The sequence below is a fragment of the Hyla sarda genome, chromosome 5 (assembly GCF_029499605.1).
Source record: "Hyla sarda isolate aHylSar1 chromosome 5, aHylSar1.hap1, whole genome shotgun sequence".
NCBI lineage: Eukaryota > Metazoa > Chordata > Amphibia > Anura > Hylidae > Hyla > Hyla sarda.
In genome coordinates, this window is record NC_079193.1 from 58,744,354 (window position 1) to 58,765,961 (window position 21,608).

A 21,608-nucleotide genomic window follows, 5' to 3' on the forward strand; every position below is an offset into this window, starting at 1 on the left:
ACAATTTACTAACATTCTGACTCCTCTCAAAATATTCTTAGGAAAAAAGAAAAAAAAAAGGATGAAAAGGCTTGTTACCCCAGGGCAAATCGATCACAGGTCTTTTCTAATAAGAAGCCTTCACAGCACTAACACTCCTATCTAAATTATTAAAAACTCATCTCTTAGACATGCTACAGGGGTTTGAGTGCACTACAGTTTTGCAACACAGTAAAAGTAGAAGCTTACAGATCCCATGATGCCCCACTGTTTCAATGGTACGGATGGATTTTCATAGTGTTTTCAGTTAGCCCAGGGTAAATTACAAGATAGCATCCACTAGTGAACCTAAAAGGCAGTGGGCCCAATAGCAAACAAACTGCATCACCTTCCTGAGTCTGTCCACCCTACAAAGTCTACCAAGAAAAGAAGGGTGTGAACCTTGTATTGGATTATCAAAACTGTAGTGTGCCTGGGGAGGGAGGATAACTATGCAGGTTCTATAGAACACAAGCAGGCTCAGCCCGAAGGTATTGCCAGTGAGGTGCTACCCCGTGTACCGTATTGCACATCCAACAAATTCACCAAAAGATCACCGAAGTGATCCACTAATTCCCTATATTTCCCATATATTTGTTAAAAGGTATAATCTTTATTAATTTCAAAACACCAACAAAAAAGGAGTTAAAATTTGCAGTGTATCTCTCCTCCTGTATTGTTAATTATCTGTGCCAGCCAGGCATCACCTATTATCTACCTGTGTGTACCTGCAGTGTACACACGGTTAGTGGAGGAGTCTGCACTGTATATTAAAAAACCTATCCTATGCCCCCCTCGACATGTTTCGCCGCAGAACGCGGCTTTGTCAAGAGGCTTAAGGGCACTGAATGAAAAAGCGCCAAAACAGGGGTTAAATAACCTCCTATTGTGACATCATGGTGGGGTGATATTCACTTCTGATTGGTGGGACGCCATCCCATCCAATCATCCTCTATTTAATTTGATGGACATTTCCATGCACCTATTGCTGCTCTCATAGTTCAACCAATCCGCATGGTTGTTTATTGGTTGCCTCGGTAATGCATCACATGATTACTGCGTCATGATCTCAGAGCCGATGTTCACATCCGCCTCCTGCGCTATGACCCCTGCGCGAGCTCTTGTACCAGTGCCGATATTCACATCCGCTTCCTGCGCCGTGACCCCTGCACGAGCTCTTACACCAGCGAGTGCACCTTGCTGTCGGAGCTGCGCAGTTCTGTATGCGCGGGGACTTAGTCTCCACGGGCATTTCCAAATAGATATAATAGTCAGTCACTATGTAATTTCATATGTGCCAGAATTTTTTATATATAAGGGCTGCGTGATGTAATCTGCGCACATACTTGGTCTTCCATAGTGCTCCATGTTAATAGGGATAAGATCCAATAAAATACATTATTGCTCTATATGATATTCTATATTATTCTATATTGTATATTATTATCACCATAGAAGTAGTTAATTATTTAGTGATAATTAAAAGGCAGCATATTGGTCCATCATGGTTAGTCCATCTACAATTCCCTCCCTGATGTCACTTCGGCAGGGTGTTTAATAATTGTGTTGATAATTGTACACGATGTTTATACATTATGGCAGCTATTCTAAATGAATGCTGAGAAGGTAAATCCCTCATTGAGTCCATTAGGGCTCAGGCTTTTGAGTCGCTGTATCCATCTTGCTTCTTCACGGAGTAATTTCTTATCTAAGTTACCTCTTCTGGGGCCCAATGTCATCTTGATTAGTCCCCAAAATTTAAGGGTTTGTATATCACCTCTATGAAAATTTCTAACATGTCTCGCCAGTAGGGTATCAGTCCCGGTGCGGATAGTGCTGAGATGTTGAGATATCCGTCTTCTCAGTTGCTGTGTGGTTTTGCCCACATATAGCTTACCACATCCGCACTGGGCAATATATATTACTCCAGAAGTCTGGCAGTTGATAAAATCCCTAATAACATATTTCTTGTTATCAGTTGGGTTAACAAATTCTTTCATCCTAGGCAGGAATCCACAAAAGGTACACTTTCCACAGGGATGAGACCCTTTTATTGTAGACTTGAGCCATGTTCTTTCAGTTTTTTCAGTATAGAGGCTGTGAACCAGATGTTCTCTGATGTTTTTCCCTCTCCTATATGTGATCGAAGGAAAAGGGGGGATGACATCTCTCAAATCATTGTCTGCCTGTAGAATAGGCCAGAATTGACGTAGAATATTCATTACCTGACGACTATTTTCGTCAAAAGTGCCAATACATCGTACCGTCTTAGTTATTGTTCCCGTTGTCTGTTTACTTTTCAGTAGCTCCTGTCTTGGGGTGTCACGAGCCCTAGCAAAGGCTCTATGAAGAACCTTCTTAGGATACCCCCTACTGATAAATCTGTTGTATAAAGTCCTGCATTCCCGTAGGAATGCTTCATCTGTGGAGCTGTTTCTCTTGGCACGCAGGTATTGTCCCACGGGGATGCCTCTCTTGAGGGGGGCAGGATGATGACTGCCCCACTCAAGAAAGCTATTGGTAGACGTAGGTTTCCTATATATGCACGTTTGGACGCTGCCATTGGGCTGCAGAGAAATCTGTAGGTCAAGAAAGTTGATGGTGGTCTGGTGAATTTCTGAAGTAAAAAACATCCCTATTGTATTGTTATTAAGTGTGGTGACAAATTGCTGAAATAGTGCTTCTGTGCCGTCCCAAAATAATAAAACATCATCAATAAATCGTGCCCAAAATAAAATGTGCGAGGTATACTGGAGATGGGTGTCTGTGAATACAATAGTGTCTTCCCACCACCCTAAGAAAAGATTTGCAAAATTAGGTGCACATGCCGTGCCCATGGCTGTGCCTTTGTGCTGTAAATAAAAGTGACCATCAAAAATAAAATAATTGTGTATAAGTAAAAAGTGAAGAAGTGACAAAATAAATTGATTGTGCTCAATAAATTGTGTTCCTCTCGTGTTCAGAGATTCAAGATGACATTGGGCCCCAGAAGAGGTAACTTAGATAAGAAATTACTCCGTGAAGAAGCAAGATGGATACAGCGACTCAAAAGCCTGAGCCCTAATGGACTCAATGAGGGATTTACCTTCTCAGCATTCATTTAGAATAGCTGCCATAATGTATAAACATTGTGTACAATTATCAACACAATTATTAAACACCCTGCCGAAGTGACATCAGGGAGGGAATTGTAGATGGACTAACCATGATGGACCAATATGCTGCCTTTTAATTATCACTAAATAATTAACTACTTCTATGGTGATAATAATATACAATATAGAATAATATAGAATATCATATAGAGCAATAATGTATTTTATTGGATCTTATCCCTATTAACATGGAGCACTATGGAAGACCAAGTATGTGCGCAGATTACATCACGCAGCCCTTATATATAAAAAAATTCTGGCGCATATGAAATTACATAGTGACTGACTATTATATCTATTTGGAAATGCCCGTGGAGACTAAGTCCCCGCGCATACAGAACTGCGCAGCTCCGACAGCAAGGTGCACTCGCTGGTGTAAGAGCTCGCGCAGGGGTCACGGCGCAGGAAGCGGATGTGAATATCGGCGCTGGTACAAGAGCTCGCGCAGGGGTCATAGCGCAGGAGGCGGATGTGAACATCGGCTCTGAGATCATGACGCAGTAATCATGTGATGCATTACCGAGGCAACCAATAAACAACCATGCGGATTGGTTGAACTATGAGAGCAGCAATAGGTGCATGGAAATGTCCATCAAATTAAATAGAGGATGATTGGATGGGATGGCGTCCCACCAATCAGAAGTAAATATCACCCCACCATGATGTCACAATAGGAGGTTATTTAACCCCTGTTTTGGCGCTTTTTCATTCAGTGCCCTTAAGCCTCTTGACAAAGCCGCGTTCTGCGGCGAAACATGTCGAGGGGGGCATAGGATAGGTTTTTTAATATACAGTGCAGACTCCTCCACTAACCGTGTGTACACTGCAGGTACACACAGGTAGATAATAGGTGATGCCTGGCTGGCACAGATAATTAATAATACAGGAGGAGAGATACACTGCAAATTTTAACTCCTTTTTTGTTGGTGTTTTGAAATTAATAAAGATTATACCTTTTAACAAATATATGGGAAATATAGGGAATTAGTGGATCACTTCGGTGATCTTTTGGTGAATTGGTTTAAATAACCCTCCATATATTGGTCCGCAGTTGGATCGCACATCCAACAAAGTAACACCATATAGCGCACACTCAATATTTCATTAATAAATGTCAATCTGTATTCAATATACAAAAATTACATAAACACATCTAATAAGACAGATCCCCATTAAAAACATTTAACCTGTTGGGGACGGAGGGCGTACCTGTACCCCCGTGGGAATTTCAGTCTCCGCCGCAGACCGGGATGACTGCAGATATCTATCAGCAGGCATCCCGTGGCGATGCCTGGGGGGGTCCTTAGACTCCCAACATTTAAATTCAGACTGGCGATTTGCGGCGATTCGGGGCCAATTGGGTCACTGCTGACCCCATCACCTGGAAAACAACAGTGATCGGAGCTGTCAGGCTGACCGACCAATGACAGTTGGGGGCGAGAGGGTTAAAGTTAATTTCCCCCGCTCTGCCCACCGATTGAAGTTTGGGCAGAGCGGGGGTAATGAATGCGACGAGGGAGGTGGTTGCGACGGCTTACCGGAGCGTTGTAATCGGAGCAGCCGCGGTGGGAGAGACCATCAGGTGGCGTCGGAGACATCAGGAGGAGTGCGGTGGTGGAGGAGGCTGCAGTGATGGAGGAGGCCTTCTAAAAGTTGTGAAACTACAACTCCCAGCATGCCCAAACAGCCAAAGGCTGTCTGGGCATGCTGGGAGTTGTAGTTTTGCAACATCTGGAGGGCTACACAGTTTAGAGACCACTATACAGTGGTCTCCAAACTGTAGCCCTCCAGATGTTGCAAAACTACAACTCCCAGCATGCCCAGACAGTCAGGGATTCTGAGCAGTGTAGTTCTGCAATATCTGGCCCTTCAGATGTTGCAGAACTACAATTCCTAGCATGCCTGGACAGTGTGGACATGCTTGGAGTTGTAGTTTTGCAACATCTGGAGGGCTACAGTTTGGAGACCACTACTTAGCGGCCTCAAAACAGTTTTTCCCCAGTTGTTGCATAACTACAACTCCTAGCATGTCTTTGGGATGTCAGTGCATGCTGGGAGTTGTAGTTTTGCAACAGCTGTAGGCACACTGGTTGGGAAACACTGAGCTAGAGTCTGTTTCCTAACTCATTGATTCCAAGCCGTGTGCCTCCAGCTGTTGCAAAACTACAACTCCCAGAATGCAATGACAGACCGTACATGCTGGGGGTTGTAGTTTTGCAACAGCTGGAGGCACACGGGTTGGAATCACTGAGCTAGAGTCTGTTTCCTAACTCAGTGGTTCCCCACCAGTGTGCCTACAGGTGTTGCAAAACTTCAATTCCCAGCTGTCAGTCTGTCAGTGCATTCTGGGAGTTGTAATTTTGAAACATGTGAATATACAGGGTACATTCACACAGGCGGGGGCTTACAGTGAGTTTCCTTCTACAAGTTTGAGCTGAGGCAAATTTTTCTACCACAGCTCAAACTCCCAGCGGAAAACTCACTGTGAACCCCCCGCCTGGCAGGCTGGGAGTTTTGCAACAGCTGGAGGCACGCTGTTTGGGAAACATGGCCATAGGGTTTTGGTGGAGACAAGCACCATCCTTGTATCCGGGTCCGCCCCTATTGCAAATTCCTAATATAGGCCTTAAATGCACATGGCGCTCTCTCACTTTGAAGCCCTGTCGTATTTCAAGGAAACAGTTTAGGACCACATATGGGGTATTTCTGTACTTGTTGGGGGGATTTTCTCCTTTTACCCTTTATGAAAAGGAAAAGTTAGGGGCTACACCAGCATGTTAGTGTAAAAAATAAAAAAAAATTACACTAACCTGCTGGTGTTGCCCCATACCTTTCATTTTCACAAGAGGTAAAAGGAGAAAAAGACCCCAAAATTTGTAACCCAATTTCTCGTGTGTACGGAAATACCCCATATGTGGATGTGAAATGCTCTGCGGGTGCACAACAGGGCTCATGAGTGAGAGAGCGTCATGTACATTTGAGGCCTAAATTGGTGATTTGCACAACTTGTGACCCCATTATGGAAACTACACCCCTCACGGAACGTAACAAGGGGTATAGTGAGCCTTAACACCCCACAGGTCTTTGACAAATTTTCGTTAAATTTGGACGTGAAAATAAAAAAAAAAATTTTTTTCTCCTGAAATGCTGGTGTTACCCCAAATTTTTCATTTTCACAAGGGGTAATAGGAAAAAAGCCTCCCAAAATTTGTACCCCTTTTCTTCTGAGTATTGAAATACCCCATATGTGTAGGTAAACTGCACACTACAGAGTTTAGAAGAGAAGGAACGCCATTGGGCTTTTGGAGAAAGAATTAGGCTGGAATTGAAGGCCATGTGCGTTTACAAAGCCCCCATGCTGCCAGAACAGTTGACCCCCCCTCATGTGACCTCATTTTGGAAACTAAACCCATCACGGATTGTAACAAGGGGTGCAGTGAGCATTAACACCCCAGAGGTGTCTGACAGATTTTGGAACAGTGATCCATGAAAATGAAAAATTTTATTTTTCATTTTCACAGCCTACTGCACTGTTCCAAACATCTGTCAAACGTCAGTGGGGTGTAAATGCTCATTGCACCCCTTATTACATTCTGTGAGGGGTGCAGTTTCCAAAATGGGGGTCACATGGCCCCCGACTTCCATTTCCAAATACTCATAATTCCCAAAACCCAATGGCGCTCCTTCTCTTCTGAGCATTGTAGTGCGCCCGCAGAGCACTTTACATCCACATATGGGGAATTTCCATACTCAGAAGAAATGGAGTTACAAATTTTTGGGGCTTTATCTCCTATTACCCCTTGTGAAAATGAAAAATTTGGTGTAACACCAGCATTTTATTGAATTTGTTTTAATTTTATGTCCCACTTTAATGAAAGTTCGTCAATCACCTGTGGGGTGTTAAGGCTCACTTTACCCCTTGTTACCTTCCTTGAGGGGTGTAGTTTCCAAAATAGTATGCCATGTGTTTTTTCTTTTTACTGTTCTGGCATCATGGGGGCTTCCTAAATGTGACATGCTCCCCAAAAACCATTTCAGCAAAATAGGCTCTCCAAAAGCCAAATGTCGCTCCTTCCCTTCAGAGCCCTCTATTGCACCCACAGAGCACTTTACATCCACATATTAGGTATTTCCTTACTCAAGAGAAAATTAATTACAAGTTTTGGGGGCCTTTTTACCTTTTACCCCTTGTAAAAATGAAAACAATGGTGCAACAATAACATGTTTGTGTAAAAAATGGAGATTTTTTATTTTTCTCCTCCATTTTGCAGCTAATTCCTGTGAAACACCTAAAAGGGTTAACAAACTTTTTGAATGTCATTTTGAATACCTTGAGGGGTGCAGTTTCCATAATGGGGTCCATCATAGGGGATTTCCAACATAAAGACCCTCAAATTCACTTCTAAACTTAACTGGTCCCTGAAAAATTCTGATTTTGAAATTATCGTGAAAAATTGGAAAATTGCTGCTATACTTTGAAGCCCTATGATGTCTTCAAAAATTAAAAACATGTCAACTTTATGATGCAAACAAAATTAACATATTGTATATGTGAATCAATATGTAATTTATTTGAGCTTCAAATTTAGAAAAATGCTAAACTTTCAAATTTTCTCAGAAATTTGGGCATTTTTCCCCAACAAATGAAAAAACCATCTCTGAATCAAATTTATAAGTAAAAGCATCCAAGAGTTATTAATGCATAAAGTGATAGAGGTCAGATTTGAAAATAATGCTCCAGTCATTAGGGTCATAAAGGGCTGCATCCCCAAAGGGTTAAAAAGGCACACAAACACCCTCCCACAACAGGGAGAAGCCCAAAGGACCTCTCCCAGGGAACCTGAATGTTGAGTATTTCCTATACTGTCTCATAAATGTCATAAACACATAAATGCATAGTAGACTCAATACACATATGCATTCCAAGACCAATATATAAGGTTTAACCTAGCCCCAAAACGAGTCATTGACAATAGTACAACCTGTCAGTCGGCAGTCCCACATATACATATAGGGGAAAGGCGCTCTAAAACAAGGGAACCAGACACAGTATGCAGTAATGATAAATGGAGCAGGTGCCCTCCTGAACCCCACGCGTTCCATCACCTGTGGATGACTTCCTCAGGGGTGTTATGGTTTGATCCATATCCTTATCTTATATATACATCCTTTCTGAATAATTAATGGACGATAGCTGTTGATCCATGTGAGCACTGCATACATACTTCATTCAATGGCGGCGATGGCCATCTTGCACTTCCTCTGTTCAGCTCTCAATATCCACGCATGCGTATACAACTATCACTCCCAAGGCGCACAATGCGCATTATATTCGCATGCGCATCGGCACCTATGTTATATCAACCAAACTTCACATTGTACCTGCGCACCATCGCGTTCAACTCCCATGCATCAACGCGCGTGCGCTTACAATGTATCAATGCGCATGTGCATACAATGCGTCCACAAATCACTCAAAGTACCATTCTATTTCCATATCCAAAACTTCTATTGCGCCTGCGTGCCACTGCATCTGTCCCATGCGCATTTAATTTGCCATTTCTCTTAAAATATATTCATTTACATTCATTATTCTGAACCAAGCAAAACGTACCGAGCGATATACACAATTGGTATACCTAAACACTTATCCTTATATCTAGTAGATACTGAGGTAGCATGGTAAGAATTAGTAACACATACTAAAATAGCAAATCCACATCTAGTTCAGCATAACATATACCAAAGAGCCGACATGTCTATCATTCTAGAATATACCCCTTTTATTACATGAAACGGCACAAAGATTTTATACCTGAGGAAGATAAACACAAGTTCACCCAACGTAACTTATGTACTACATAAATAAAAATATCATAACATTCTATCCATCTCTATACATGATTGTTGTAACATTCTATCAAAATTTTTACCACCACCTTAGTGATTCCTAAAAATATTAATGTCCTAAACACTATAATGAATACTCATACCCCTATCTTATTTCTATATATCTCATCCAGTGTTTTCCCCCCTGTATAAAGGGTGTAAGCCATAACAGGTATAAGTATTAAGTACTTCATGCTTCATATCCCCAAACATACTACTGCACATTCATTCATCACTCACATATTGGATCTCAGGCACTGTCCATTGAATACATATAATTAAATGCTATTTACATCTAATACACCATTTTATTCTAATTAGGAAACTTATCACAAGTTCCATCTATTTCCACATTTTAGGTAATCCCAATGATTTCTTCTTCCTGTGGCCTCTCAGAGCATTTAGGAAATCCCAACATTATTTCGCCTTACTGTCCACCGTACAAGTATAGCTAAATATGGAGTTCCTCAATGTACAGATCCCTGCTTGTCCTCGGTGCACAGAGCCCCGCTTGTCCTCGGTGCACAGAGCCCCGCTTGTCCTCGGTGCACAGAGCCCCGCTTGTCCTCAGTGTACAGAGCCCCGCTTGTCCTCAGTGCACAGAGCCCCGCTTGTCCTCAGTGCACAGAGCCCTGCTTGTCCTCAGTGCACAGAGCCCTGCTTGTCCTCAGTATACAGAGCCCTGCTTGTCCTCAGTGTACAGAGCCCTACTTGTCCTCAGTGTACAGAGCCCTGCTTGTCCTCAGTGTACACAGCCCTGCTTGTCCTCAGTGTACACAGCCCTGCTTGTCCTCAGTGCACAGAGCCCTGCTTGTCCTCAGTATACAGAGCCCTGCTTGTCCTCAGTGTACAGAGCCCTACTTGTCCTCAGTGTACAGAGCCCTGCTTGTCCTCAGTGTACACAGCCCTGCTTGTCCTCAGTGTACACAGCCCTGCTTGTCCTCAGTGCACAGAGCCCTGCTTGTCCTCAGTGCACAGAGCCCTGCTTGTCCTCAGTGCACAGAGCCCTGCTTGTCCTCAGTGTACAGAGCCCTGCTTTTCCTCAGTGTACAGAGCCCCGCTTGTCCTCAGTGCACAGAACCCTGCTTGTCCTCAGTGCACAGAACCCTGCTTGTCCACCCTCACTTCCTGTATTTGGACTCCTCATAGAGACACACAGGCAATAGCTGCAGGGACAAAAATATAAATTTTAACCAATTTATATTACAAATATACATAGAATGGTATTAACTACACTATATAAAAAGTTTTTGTTGACAACAGGTCCACTTTAAGTGGTATTATTACAAAAAATCATATTTCAGACTGTTCTGTTGCCAGAATTCTGCGATTTTACTATCTTATATTGTGTGTGTGACTACTGTAGGTTATATACATGTTAAAAACATGGATAAGCTATGTCTATGTGTAAATCTATGTGTATATGACATGTGAAGTGTTGTGTTGTGCAACACTCATACCGCCCAATCGAAACACCACATCTATAACCCCATGTGTATGGAAGAAAAAAAGTGGAAATATAAAAGATATGTTGAATAAAATGTGGATTTGATATCTGCTATTTTTTGTATGTGTTACCACGCATACTTACCATTCTACTAGTATCGACTAGGATAAGTGGTTAGGTATACCATTTGTGTGTGTCACTTGGTGCATTTTGCTTGTCTCTGAATAATGAATGTAAATGAATATATTTCGAAGAGAAACAACAAATTAAATGCGCATGGGAGAGATGCAACAGCACGCAGGTGCAATAGAAGTTTTGGATGTGGAAATAGAATGGTACTTTGAGCAATGATATGTGGACGCATTGTATGCGCACGTGCATTGATACATTGCATGAGCACGCGCATTGATACATGGGAATTGAACGCAATGGTGTGCAGGTACAATTTGAAGTTTGGCTGATATAACATTATAGGTGCGCCTTGGGAGTGATTGGGAATTGTGCGCCTTGGGAGTGATAGTTGTATGCGCATGTGTGGATATTGAACAGAGGAAGTTAAAGTTTGACCTGGAAGTGCAAGACAGCCATCACCGCCACTGAATGAAGTATGTATGCAGTGCTCACATGGATCAACAGGTACCGTCCATTAATCAGAAAGGATGTATATAACATAACACCCCTGAAGAAGTCACCCACAGTTGACAGAACGCGTGGGGTTCAGGAGGGCACCTGCTCCATTTATCATTACTGCATACAGTCTCTGGTTTTCCAGTGCCTTACCCCTATATGTATATGTGGGACTGCCGACTGACAGGTTGTACTATTGTCAATGATTCGTTTTGGGGCTAGGTTAAACCTTATATATTGGTCTTGGAATTCATGTTTGTATTGAGTTTACTATGCATTTATGACACAGTATAGGAGATACTCAACATTCAGGTGCCCTGGGAGAGGTCCTTTGGGCGTCTCCCTGTTGTGGGAGGGCGTTTGTGTGCCTTTTTAAATGTTTTTAATGGGGATCTGTCTGATTAGTTGTGTTTATGTAATTTTTGTATATTGAAGATTGACATTTATTAATTAAATATTGGGTGTGCGCTATACGGTGTAGTTTTTCTTCTTTGTTAACTACGCCCATATCTTCCATAGCCACAAGAAGGGACATTTATCATTGTTTGCTTTGGTAAGCAAGTTCTGAAGTCATTTTTATTTATATTTGTGTGCTTTAATTTTGCTTATGTACTACATATTTATCATACTATGACAGGGGGTCAATAAATTTGGAGCACATAAGCAAAACAAAAAAGTCGCAGCTGAGACTTTTGTGAGACTTTTTTAATTTGCTCACATACAGGAGTTTTGTACTTCGGGTCAGACCTGGAGTAGATTTGATTTTTTTTTGCCTACGTGCGACTTTCGCACATCATAAATACCTGACCACTGCAAAGTGAAAACTGAAATTTGCTTAGGTAAGGCTGTTTGTGAGACTTTGGTGAGTAAGCAAAAAGTTACAAAGACTTTTGTACGCAAAAAAAGTCTCTAAATACCTTGATAAATGTCCCCCAATATGGTTGCAACATTGGCCACCATGATACATGTGAAGTTGAAGTGAATGCTCATGCCAATCAAACTAGTGATTTATCTCTTTCCTTGGCCTATAAACAGCTGATAAATTGACCACTAACCATCTCAAAAAATGATTGTCCATATAATACATATATGGATTAGGTCTACCTGAGATCTAGATTCTCTTTGCAGTTCTCTGCTCTGGTTTATAAAGGATATCCCAATTAAGGGACATCATATGCCAAATGGGTTGCCTTGATCACTGTCTTTTGCACAAATATAAAATTTGGTAAAGAGATATGTTTGTCCCAAAATATATTACTTACTAGGCTTCTTTCCTTGCTCTACTCTTCACCTATCTACTAAATTCAGCATTCACTCTTCAAAAAGTGCGAAAAGTCCACCACACGACTGATCAGCTTTCAGAGGGAGCAAGTCACCAAGAAATTTCTATGGCGAGAGGAGGGGGAGTGGCTGGAGAGATACAGAACTGATCTAATATCTAGATCTTATCTCTCTTCATGCTCCCACCACCCCTTCCCCAAGTGCTGGACTCAAAGCTTACACTGCTCAGTACTGCTCTATAATGTCATCTATGCGGTTGCTTGAGAGAGTGAGATATAGAAATATAGGGGAGCTGGTTCCCTCTTCTGTGTGTGCAGTTTATGGGAGCCATCATAGCAGATACTATGCTGCTCCTCATGTACACACACAGGGCAGTGCATCGTGAAAAGTCACCTGAAATGACAGGTACACTTCAAAAGACTAGTTTTACCAAATAACTTTCTTACATCAAACTAACATTTTAGTATTTTTGAATATTAATACATACACAGTGTATAAGACACAATAAAAACACAGACCATATTCCACATAAATCAGTGTGGCACATTTATTTCCAAGCCAGGGTACACATTTTTTTTTTACTTTTTTGGCAAACCTATTCTTACATATGTGCCAAATAGAAACCTCTTACTACTAAGCATGTTGTATATATGTACCAACTGCTTTATACACTAAAAAAGGAAAAAAGAAAAACAAAAATTTCTAGTGCAACCACAATATAATTTAAACCCCTTACAATTCTGGGAAATAGCAAAAGCACTGACCAAACTTAAGGGCACCACAATCTCTTCAACATCCTGTGAAGAGGATTCCCTGTGCCAAGTGTAGCTGTGTCACATTTGCTGGGTACAAAAGAGGTACCAGCAGAGGGAAACTAATTCACAATGTGTAGAAAGATGGACCACCAGTGGCAGGAGCCATCTCTACTCATTTTTATTATAGTCTAATAAGGTGACAAAGCTTCAAATAGAAATATATGTACAAATACAAGATAGGTGTTAATGTTGCGGCCATGGAAAGGTGGTGCTCTTCTGTGTACGGTATAAAGATCTTGTGGGTTCACATTAGTGGTACGGTTTGGAAGACTTGATTTTCTTTTGCTCCTCTCGATGCTTCTGTCTCTTCCTCTTGCTTCCTTCTTTGTGTCCTAAAGAAAAAATTAGTATTACAATTTTGGCAGGTTGTAAGGTTCATCACGTACATGTCGAAAATATATGAGAAAAATAACTGGCAACTCTTGTCTTTACAGACCATGACTATATGTTGTCAGTAATTTACTATTAACTTACTTGCATCCACTGTACCAATCCACCACAGTCTGGGTTTGTGATGTTCTGCGAATCCATAAATAAAAAAAAGCCAGCACCGCTGTCAGGTCCTTTCACATAAGCTTATGATTCAGATCCAAGGGTTGTGTCTGGTATTGCAGCTTGGATCCACTTAAGTGAATAGGCATAGATGCAATATCACACACATCCTCTGGACATCGATGGCACACTACTCTTGGCAGAAAGAAGCCATGTTTTTCTAACTCTGGTCAACCCCTTTAAAATCTTCCCACACATTGTAAAAATTATTGAAATGGGTTATCCAGTAACCAACAAAACAGAGCTAAACAGCACCCCACCTGTTCCCAGGCATTACTTTTTGGCTCCATTGACTTAGATGGAATGGAATTGAGCTGCATACCACACACATTCTGAGGCCTGGTGCAGTTTTGCAAGAAATTAGCTCCGCTTTTTTATTCCTTGATAACCCCTGAAAGGAATTTTTCCCTTTTTTTCAAAAATTTGCAGAAAAGCAGAACTTGAACTATATGAAATAAGCCTGTAAATTCTAGCACTCTCTGTCTCCTGTGAGCCAACTACTTTGCTTATTTTTCAGACAGCAATCTCTCCCTATATGAAACACATCGATACAAGCTCATCCAAGCCTGTATGTGTTCCTAACACATCGATGCAAGCTCATCCAAGCCTGTATGTGTTCCTAATGGGGAAAGGCAAAAATAAGCTGTTGTCAGACTCACTGTTGCTTATCTCCGTTCAGAACAAAAGGATTGGGCTTGTTGAATTCCAACTGCCTGATCCTTCTCTCCCCTTATATCCGCCATTGTGGAGAGTCAGGAGCCTTCCATACACATTAGATGGATGGCCGGTATCACCAAAGTCAGTAGGTCTGACTGACAGTAAGCCGATGTGTACTCAGCTTAAAACAGATTATGGTCATCTAATGTCTTTGTTCACCTTAACATAGTTAAACTGCTTTAAAAGTAGGTCCTAATGATGCCCCTAACTTTATTAAAGAAGTATTTCAGCCTGAAGCATTTATCAACATTTAAATAATTGATAGGTGATAAAGGCTAGATCAATAGGGATTCGTCTGAACCCCTATCAACTGCCAGAGCAGCACTTGGCTACATGCACCAGTGCCATAAACTTTAAATGGAAGGTGTGGGGACCATCCAAGGAATCGTGCAGAAGAAGGATGCTTTACCGTGCTGACCAAGCAAAAGATGTTAAACAGTAACAGATTCCAGAAAAATAATAAAATGTATTAAAATTGGCACTGTCAACTTTTTATATTTTGTAAAGATATTGCTAGATGAGACGGAAAAAGGGCATGATTAGGAGACAAACTTACTATATAAGTCTATAGGATTGTTTCGGGCAGTGTGTCGTCCTCTCCCCGCCCATTCTAATGATTGGTGGGGATCTAAACACTTACACCCCAACAGATTAAAACTTTCGATTTGTTTTTAGGACATGTAAAAAGTTTTTCAAAGCAACGGGTATACTATAATAATCAGGTCCTGACTATTTGAAACCTTTGAAGTGCATTGTGTGTTGACTATTAAATAAATCTTTATTTTTTTAAACCCTTTATGTTTGTCCAGAAACTGTTACTGTTTAATCTCTTTTGACGTGTTAGTGCCGCAAAGGATGATTCCTCTGCGCAAATCTTTGGCTTATCCTCTTGACTTCTCAGTACATATGTGGTCAATGCCTGTTGTTCAAGGTATTGTACTTGTAAACCAGTGTTTTTCATAGTGTGACTCCAGCTGTTGCAAAACTACAAATCCCAGCTTAGCAATTTTCAGCTAGTTTTGCAACAGCTGAAGGCACGCTGTTTAAAAAAAAAAAAAAAAACAGCTTTAAAAACTCATATAAACTATATACAGAACTAAAGGTTAGCTAATAATTTACTTACATTTGAATACAGCAACTATAACCCTTTTCCCTGTCTTGTACCTTGAAAGGTTAATACTAAATGTTATCTGACCATGATAGTCTTCACTTCCACAGTGTACTCAGAATGCAGGAAACGTCAATACGTCATGCAGGGGGTATTACTATCATTTAGGATAAGTAGAGGCACTACAGCACCATATGTTGTTACATTTTTCAGATGTCTTGCAGTTAGTATTAAAGGGGTACTCTGCTGCTCAGCGTTTGGAAGAAACTGTTCCGAACACTGGAGCTGGCGCCTGGAGCTTGTGACATCACACCCCGCCCCCTCAATGCAAGTCTATTGGAGACTGTCACCCATAGACTTGCATTCAGGGGGCGGGGTGTGACGTCATGAGGGGGCAGGGCTATGACGTCGCCAGCTCCAGCGTTTTGGAACAGTTTGTTCCAAATGCTGAGCAGCCGAGTACCCCTTTAAGGTTACATAATTGTATATCATCCTGTGTCCAGAAAATACATATACAGGCGGCTTGCAAATACAAGGCTCTTTGTGTCATACGATATGTTATATTATTTCATGACTCCATCAAGTCTGGATCTGCCCTGTGCACCTGGAGTTACAGGGGAAAAGGTTAAAGAGTGAAGCACTGGAGCCTGAATGATCACCTGAGAATGCAGCTTTGTACACTGCTAGCGGAGCTTCTTTTAGAATGGTTATAGCTCCACAGTAAGAAGCATTCTAAGCAAAGGAGAGGATTACACTGGACCGTGCAGCTCTAAGAAGGGCTAGGATTCATTTAAGTCAATAAAGGATATGCTAAGTCTGACTGCAAGAAGAACATGCAAATTCCACTTTTCTACAACAATGCCAAAGACTTGAGAGCAACAGAGCAGAACGGTGCCATTCCATAGCTGCACGGGGGAGGAACACGCCATGGTGAGAAAGGTATTACTTTATAGTTATATTTACTCTTTACTCTTTTATTTCTTTCTTTATTACATTCATTTATTTATTTGAAAGGGGGGTGAGACTGCATAAATAAATTAATGAATAAAATAAATTAATTAATTAATTTGAAATAAAAGAAATAAATGAATAAATAAAGCATTACTTTCCATGCTATTCTGCCGCTCTCCTGGTCCTTTCTCAACACACACCTACACAAAAAAAAATTGTGTTTGGTCAAGAGGACATTTCCAGCCACCTCCTGTGTGTCGAGATGGGACCAGGAAGCAGGGTTGCCAACCCGATTTAATAATTATGGACAACCAATCTTTTTTTTTCTTCTTTTTTTACAAACAAATTGTAAATTAATAAAGCGTAAAAGAAAATAAAGCTAAATAAAACTATAAAGAAATAATGATTATAAGGTATACAATTCCATAGCTCAATATACTGACATAAGACCATTATAGGCATGAGCTTTAAAACCTCACAATCACCTGCTAAAGTGCAATCTGTCTTAAAAATGGGGAGATTTCTTTTTAGTAATACACGTTTGTGATTTAAAAAAAAATAAAATTATGCACTGTCCCAGAACTTCTGAATTGTTGGCAGCCCTGCCAGGAAGTGGGCAATCACTGGGTGCTCAGTAATCATCAGAATGGCATTGGCAGAGGTGTCATTATTTTTTTCTTAATATGTCTTAAAGGGATACTCTGCCCACAAACATTTTATCCCCTATCCAAAGGATAGGGGATAAGATGTCTGACAGCACGGGTCCCCCCCTCCCCCCCGCCCCTCAAATTAATGAATTATCAGCCACAGTGCGCTGTCCCCAGCCAGCCAGCTCCTTACATGACAGTGCGCTCAGCCTATCACCGGCCGAGGCGGGACATCTCTGCAGCCGGTGATAGGCTGACGGCTCTGTGAACGTTCCCATCCCCAGGAAGCAGCAAGAGGACCATGAGGCCGGTTCCAGAGCAACGGGGGAACGTAGGAAGAAGCAGAGTTAAAGTTTATTTTTAATATTTTCAGCCCAGGAACAGGAATACAGAGTACAGTACAGCGCAGCGGCTGATAATTATTTGGCAGGGGGGAGAGAAGCAGTGCTCCCGGGTGACTTATGAATAGTCCCCCGATGTGGGGACAGCGCAGCGCTGGGCTGATAAACCGGGGAGCAGCGCCCATCAAATGATGATGGGGGGGGGGGGTAAATACCGTTAAATACTGTGGAACTGCCATAATTTACCAAAATACCGTGATACACATCTTTGGTCATACCGCCCAGCTCTAGCACCCGGCATTCTAAACCGTAAATTTAGAACGCTGGGTTTCCACGGCCGCGACCTTTGAAGAGGGGATAAGATGTCTGTGGGCAGAGTACCCCCTTTAATTATTATTTATACATTTTTTTTACAGGTTGTTTTTCTTTGCTCAGGACTATACTGATTGAGGCCAAAGCCTACAACCCCCGCTGATCAGCTGTTCGACACCCCGCAATACACAATGAATGGGACAAGAAGCCCTGAGATGTTTACTGTAAAGTGGTGGCACTTGGTAACTACAGCACAGCTCTCTATATGAAGAACGGTGCAGGGTTTCCAGTCCCATTCAGGCCCCATTCACACAGTGGAATTTATGAGCACCTGCTGCCTGCGAAATATCTGGCCAAAATGTTTCTGTCTGGAAATGCCACCATGTGAATGGGGCCTCACTGTATACTGCAGAGCGTTGATCAACTGAGCACCCGGGGTGTCAGGTTTGCATAGACAATCAGAATAGTCCCGGGAAACCCCTTTAACAAATGTCTAATTCAGAAATGGAACCATCTGAATAAAATAAGTCATCAACTGCAGGAATTATCACTGCTGATTTTATGCAGCCAACAGTCTGTAGTTGTGGACGTTAAGCTGTCAATAGAAGTGCAATTGTGAACATATATAGTATGTGTATGAATAGATCCATGAAGTGAACGTTCACCCTTAATTCTTATTTACGTTGGAAATTCTATGTTAATTTCTTTATATATCTTAATATTAGATACAGCTATGTTTATCTGACAACTCCAGATCCCACACAGACATGTAGCCTGCAGCCACCTCTAAAAGGAAGCTTATTGCATACTGGCTCAGATTAAACTCTGTAGTAAGGCCCCTTTCACACTGCCGTTGCTCCCCATCGAGAACAACCGTCAAAGTCTTTTTTTTTCCCCCCCCCGCCTTTAATGGCCGTTCTCATGACTGAGAGCAACGGGCAACAATGGGTCCAGGCAGCTCCCATTTACTATTATGGGGGCCGTCGGCACTGTTTATGAATAACGGGACAAAAAGACGGCACAAGCAGTAATTTTTCTCCCACTATTCTGCCCGGCTCTCTCGAAAGCAGTTATACAACCGTGTACTAACAGCAGTGTGAAAGAAGCCTAAGACAGTATGCAGCAATCTCCCTCTTGTGGTGGCTGCAACCAGTTAGGCCAGGTTCATATCAGCGTCAAGCTCCATCAGACAGATCAAAATGAGTGGATGGAACGCAGGTGTGAACCCGGCCTTAGCACGTGATCTTTGCATTTCTGCCTATGCAGGAGATATGACTGTTGGAAAAGGACAATGGTAATTCTATGTAGCTGGATTTCTACTCCTAAATAATCCTACGTGGATTGCAATTATTTCATAAGGATACACTGCAGATAAGTGGACAATGTTCCTGGGGATAGTCAATGGAACACATGAAGAACAATAAATTCTATTTATGACAACCGTAAAATCCACATCTTTAAACCTTATTTTTTGCAGACATGGAAACCTGGTTTTATTACAGTAGAACGCAGCAGCATTTGTGCTTTTTCTCTGGTAGTGTTGTGCATTTACTTGACTGGCTAATGTACACATTATCATCTGTAACCCCCTCACCGCTCTCTTTTTGCACACCTGAAGATAAAAAGTGAGAATCCCCATAAACGTTTGAGCCTCGCGGCCTGTCATCCTCCTCCTCATCACTTATGTAGTTGTGACCATGCCTGGAAAGGGCAGGAGGTCTGTGAGATCTGGAAGTCTTACTGCTTGAAGGCAAAGCATTCTGTCCCCGGCGTCTACATTCTTCTGCAAGGGCCAGTTCATCTGCCACACCTATAAGGGGAAAAAAGGGAGAGAAGGGTAAAAGCTTAGATCATATCTAAATGTCTTGTAATAACATGAAAAGAAGGGGAGAGACAAGGTTTTCATCACATAGCCGGAAAACTAAATTGCTATAGAAAACATTTGCAACACGTTATGTATGGTAAAATCTCATAATTGGTTCCCTTCAAAATGGGACTGTGGTACTTTTAATCTTATCCCCTTATCCACAGGATATGCGTATGGCTGTGAGGGGTTTAACAGCTAGGACCCCCGCGATCTCCTGCCCGACACCATGGTGTTTTGAGGATTTTTGTCTCTCCTTGTCCACAGAGCTTTGTTGGACAACACATTCTCTCCATGCACTGTCTATGGGAGAGTCGGAGATGCAAGAGTACAGTGCTTGTGTATCTCCAGCTCTCCCACAGACAGTGCATGGATGGAGTGTGCCAACCACCACCACACTGTGCATGAGGAAAGCCAATGTTTTAAACAAAAATCTTCAGAACACAAGGGTGCCAGGCAGGAGATTACAGGGCGTTCCAGCAATCCCCCCGCAATCATAGACTTATCCCTAGAGTTCCCCTTTGAGTACAATGTCTGGCTGAGAAGCTTCTGTCCACCAGAACCAAGCCATATCATCAATAAGGACACATTTGTTTTAGATCCTAGTGGCAAGTACTCTGCTCATAAGTCAGCTTGAGGCTATCAGGCAGCGCTTCATTGGAAAAAGTATGCAAACCTGCTCTCCTCCAGAGGAAAGAGAAAACATCTCATATTGGCCAAACCAGAGAGTCTTCTCCAAAGGGAAGTGTTACCAATCTGTAGACAGTCAGTTCAGGGTTCTACGCCCTCGAAAGCACCGTGCAGGTTACTGGTTGGCTAGAGAGGTGCCCTGTGGAGATACGGACTCTTTCAGATCCGCGCCATGGAGACCTATTTTTAAGGCAATGGCAAATGAAACCTCCCAATAGCTGTCTACAGATGAATGACTCTTCCTTTTGGAGAGACTGGTTTGGCTAGTATGAGATAGTTTTCACTCCCGTGCTTACTTCACACCATCTTAAAACCGCACTAGTGGTATTGAGAAGGGGGCCCCCCACTGTACAATGAAAAACCTCCAAAGTGTCCAAATTTTCTGTCATTTACAGAATTTTCCATCACCGATGTATTCCGAAAAAACAAGGGATGGGTTTTTAAGACAAATGCCCATAAGAACACAACCGTATGTGCCAATTGCATTATGTTACTGCTCACAAATAACCAATTTCTTTTTTTATGGAGAAAACGACGTTATGGCATCAGGTGAGCTCAATAGAATCAGTAAAGGAAAGATGCTGCAAGAGCTGGAAGATGCTACAGTTCTACTACATTGGTGCCATGAATTAATACTTGGTGCCATCTGTAAGCTTCTAGTTCAATAAAGATTATAATCTTTATTTATGGTAATTTTAAAAGGTATCTTCTAATGTTTTCTTCATCTTTTATAAACTGAAGTGTTCTCTTAGGCTGTTTTAAGCATAAAACCATAGACAAAGTAAAGATCATATGTAGAGATGGCGTATTTCAGGCAGCTTTAAGTGTCCTCCCAATTTTTCGACAAATAGTAATTTTCTTATATTGTTAGGGTCAACATGGCACATACATTAGCTCTTGAATGACAGCTTCTATTGTCCACTGGCAAATACGGATGACTGGTTACCCATATCTGTCAGATGTGTCCATCAGTGTTGTAGATAAGCCCGCTCCTGCTGAGAGGAAGTCCCAAGTGTCTCACATGTATGGAAGCTTTGCATAATGAAGGGGGCTTCGCATATCTTATAGTATAGAGAAGAGCTTTGACATTGTATAATCCAGTGTTTTCAAAACAATGCTCCTCCAGCGGTTGCAGAACTACAACTCCCAGCATGCCCGGACAGCCTTCGGCTGTCCGGGAATGCTGGGAGTCGT

General features: G+C 41.9%; 1 protein-coding gene across 3 annotated transcripts in view; it reads right to left on the reverse strand.

Moving 5' to 3' along the window:
• Positions 1 to 12,939: 12,939 nt before the first annotated feature.
• Positions 12,940 to 21,608, reverse strand: part of DNAJB6 (DnaJ heat shock protein family (Hsp40) member B6) — an 83,720-nt gene continuing 75,051 nt past the window's right edge. For 2 of the 3 annotated variants that reach the window (XM_056519568.1, XM_056519567.1), the window contains exons 9-10: positions 19,455 to 19,670; positions 12,940 to 13,564 (exon numbers count right to left, since the gene is read on the reverse strand). In XM_056519568.1, coding sequence (XP_056375543.1) covers positions 13,482 to 13,564; positions 19,455 to 19,670 — 299 coding nt within the window. In that variant the 3' untranslated portion in view covers positions 12,940 to 13,481. The remainder of the gene's footprint in view (positions 13,565 to 19,454; positions 19,671 to 21,608) is intronic. The other variant, XM_056519569.1, reaches the window with a different exon arrangement.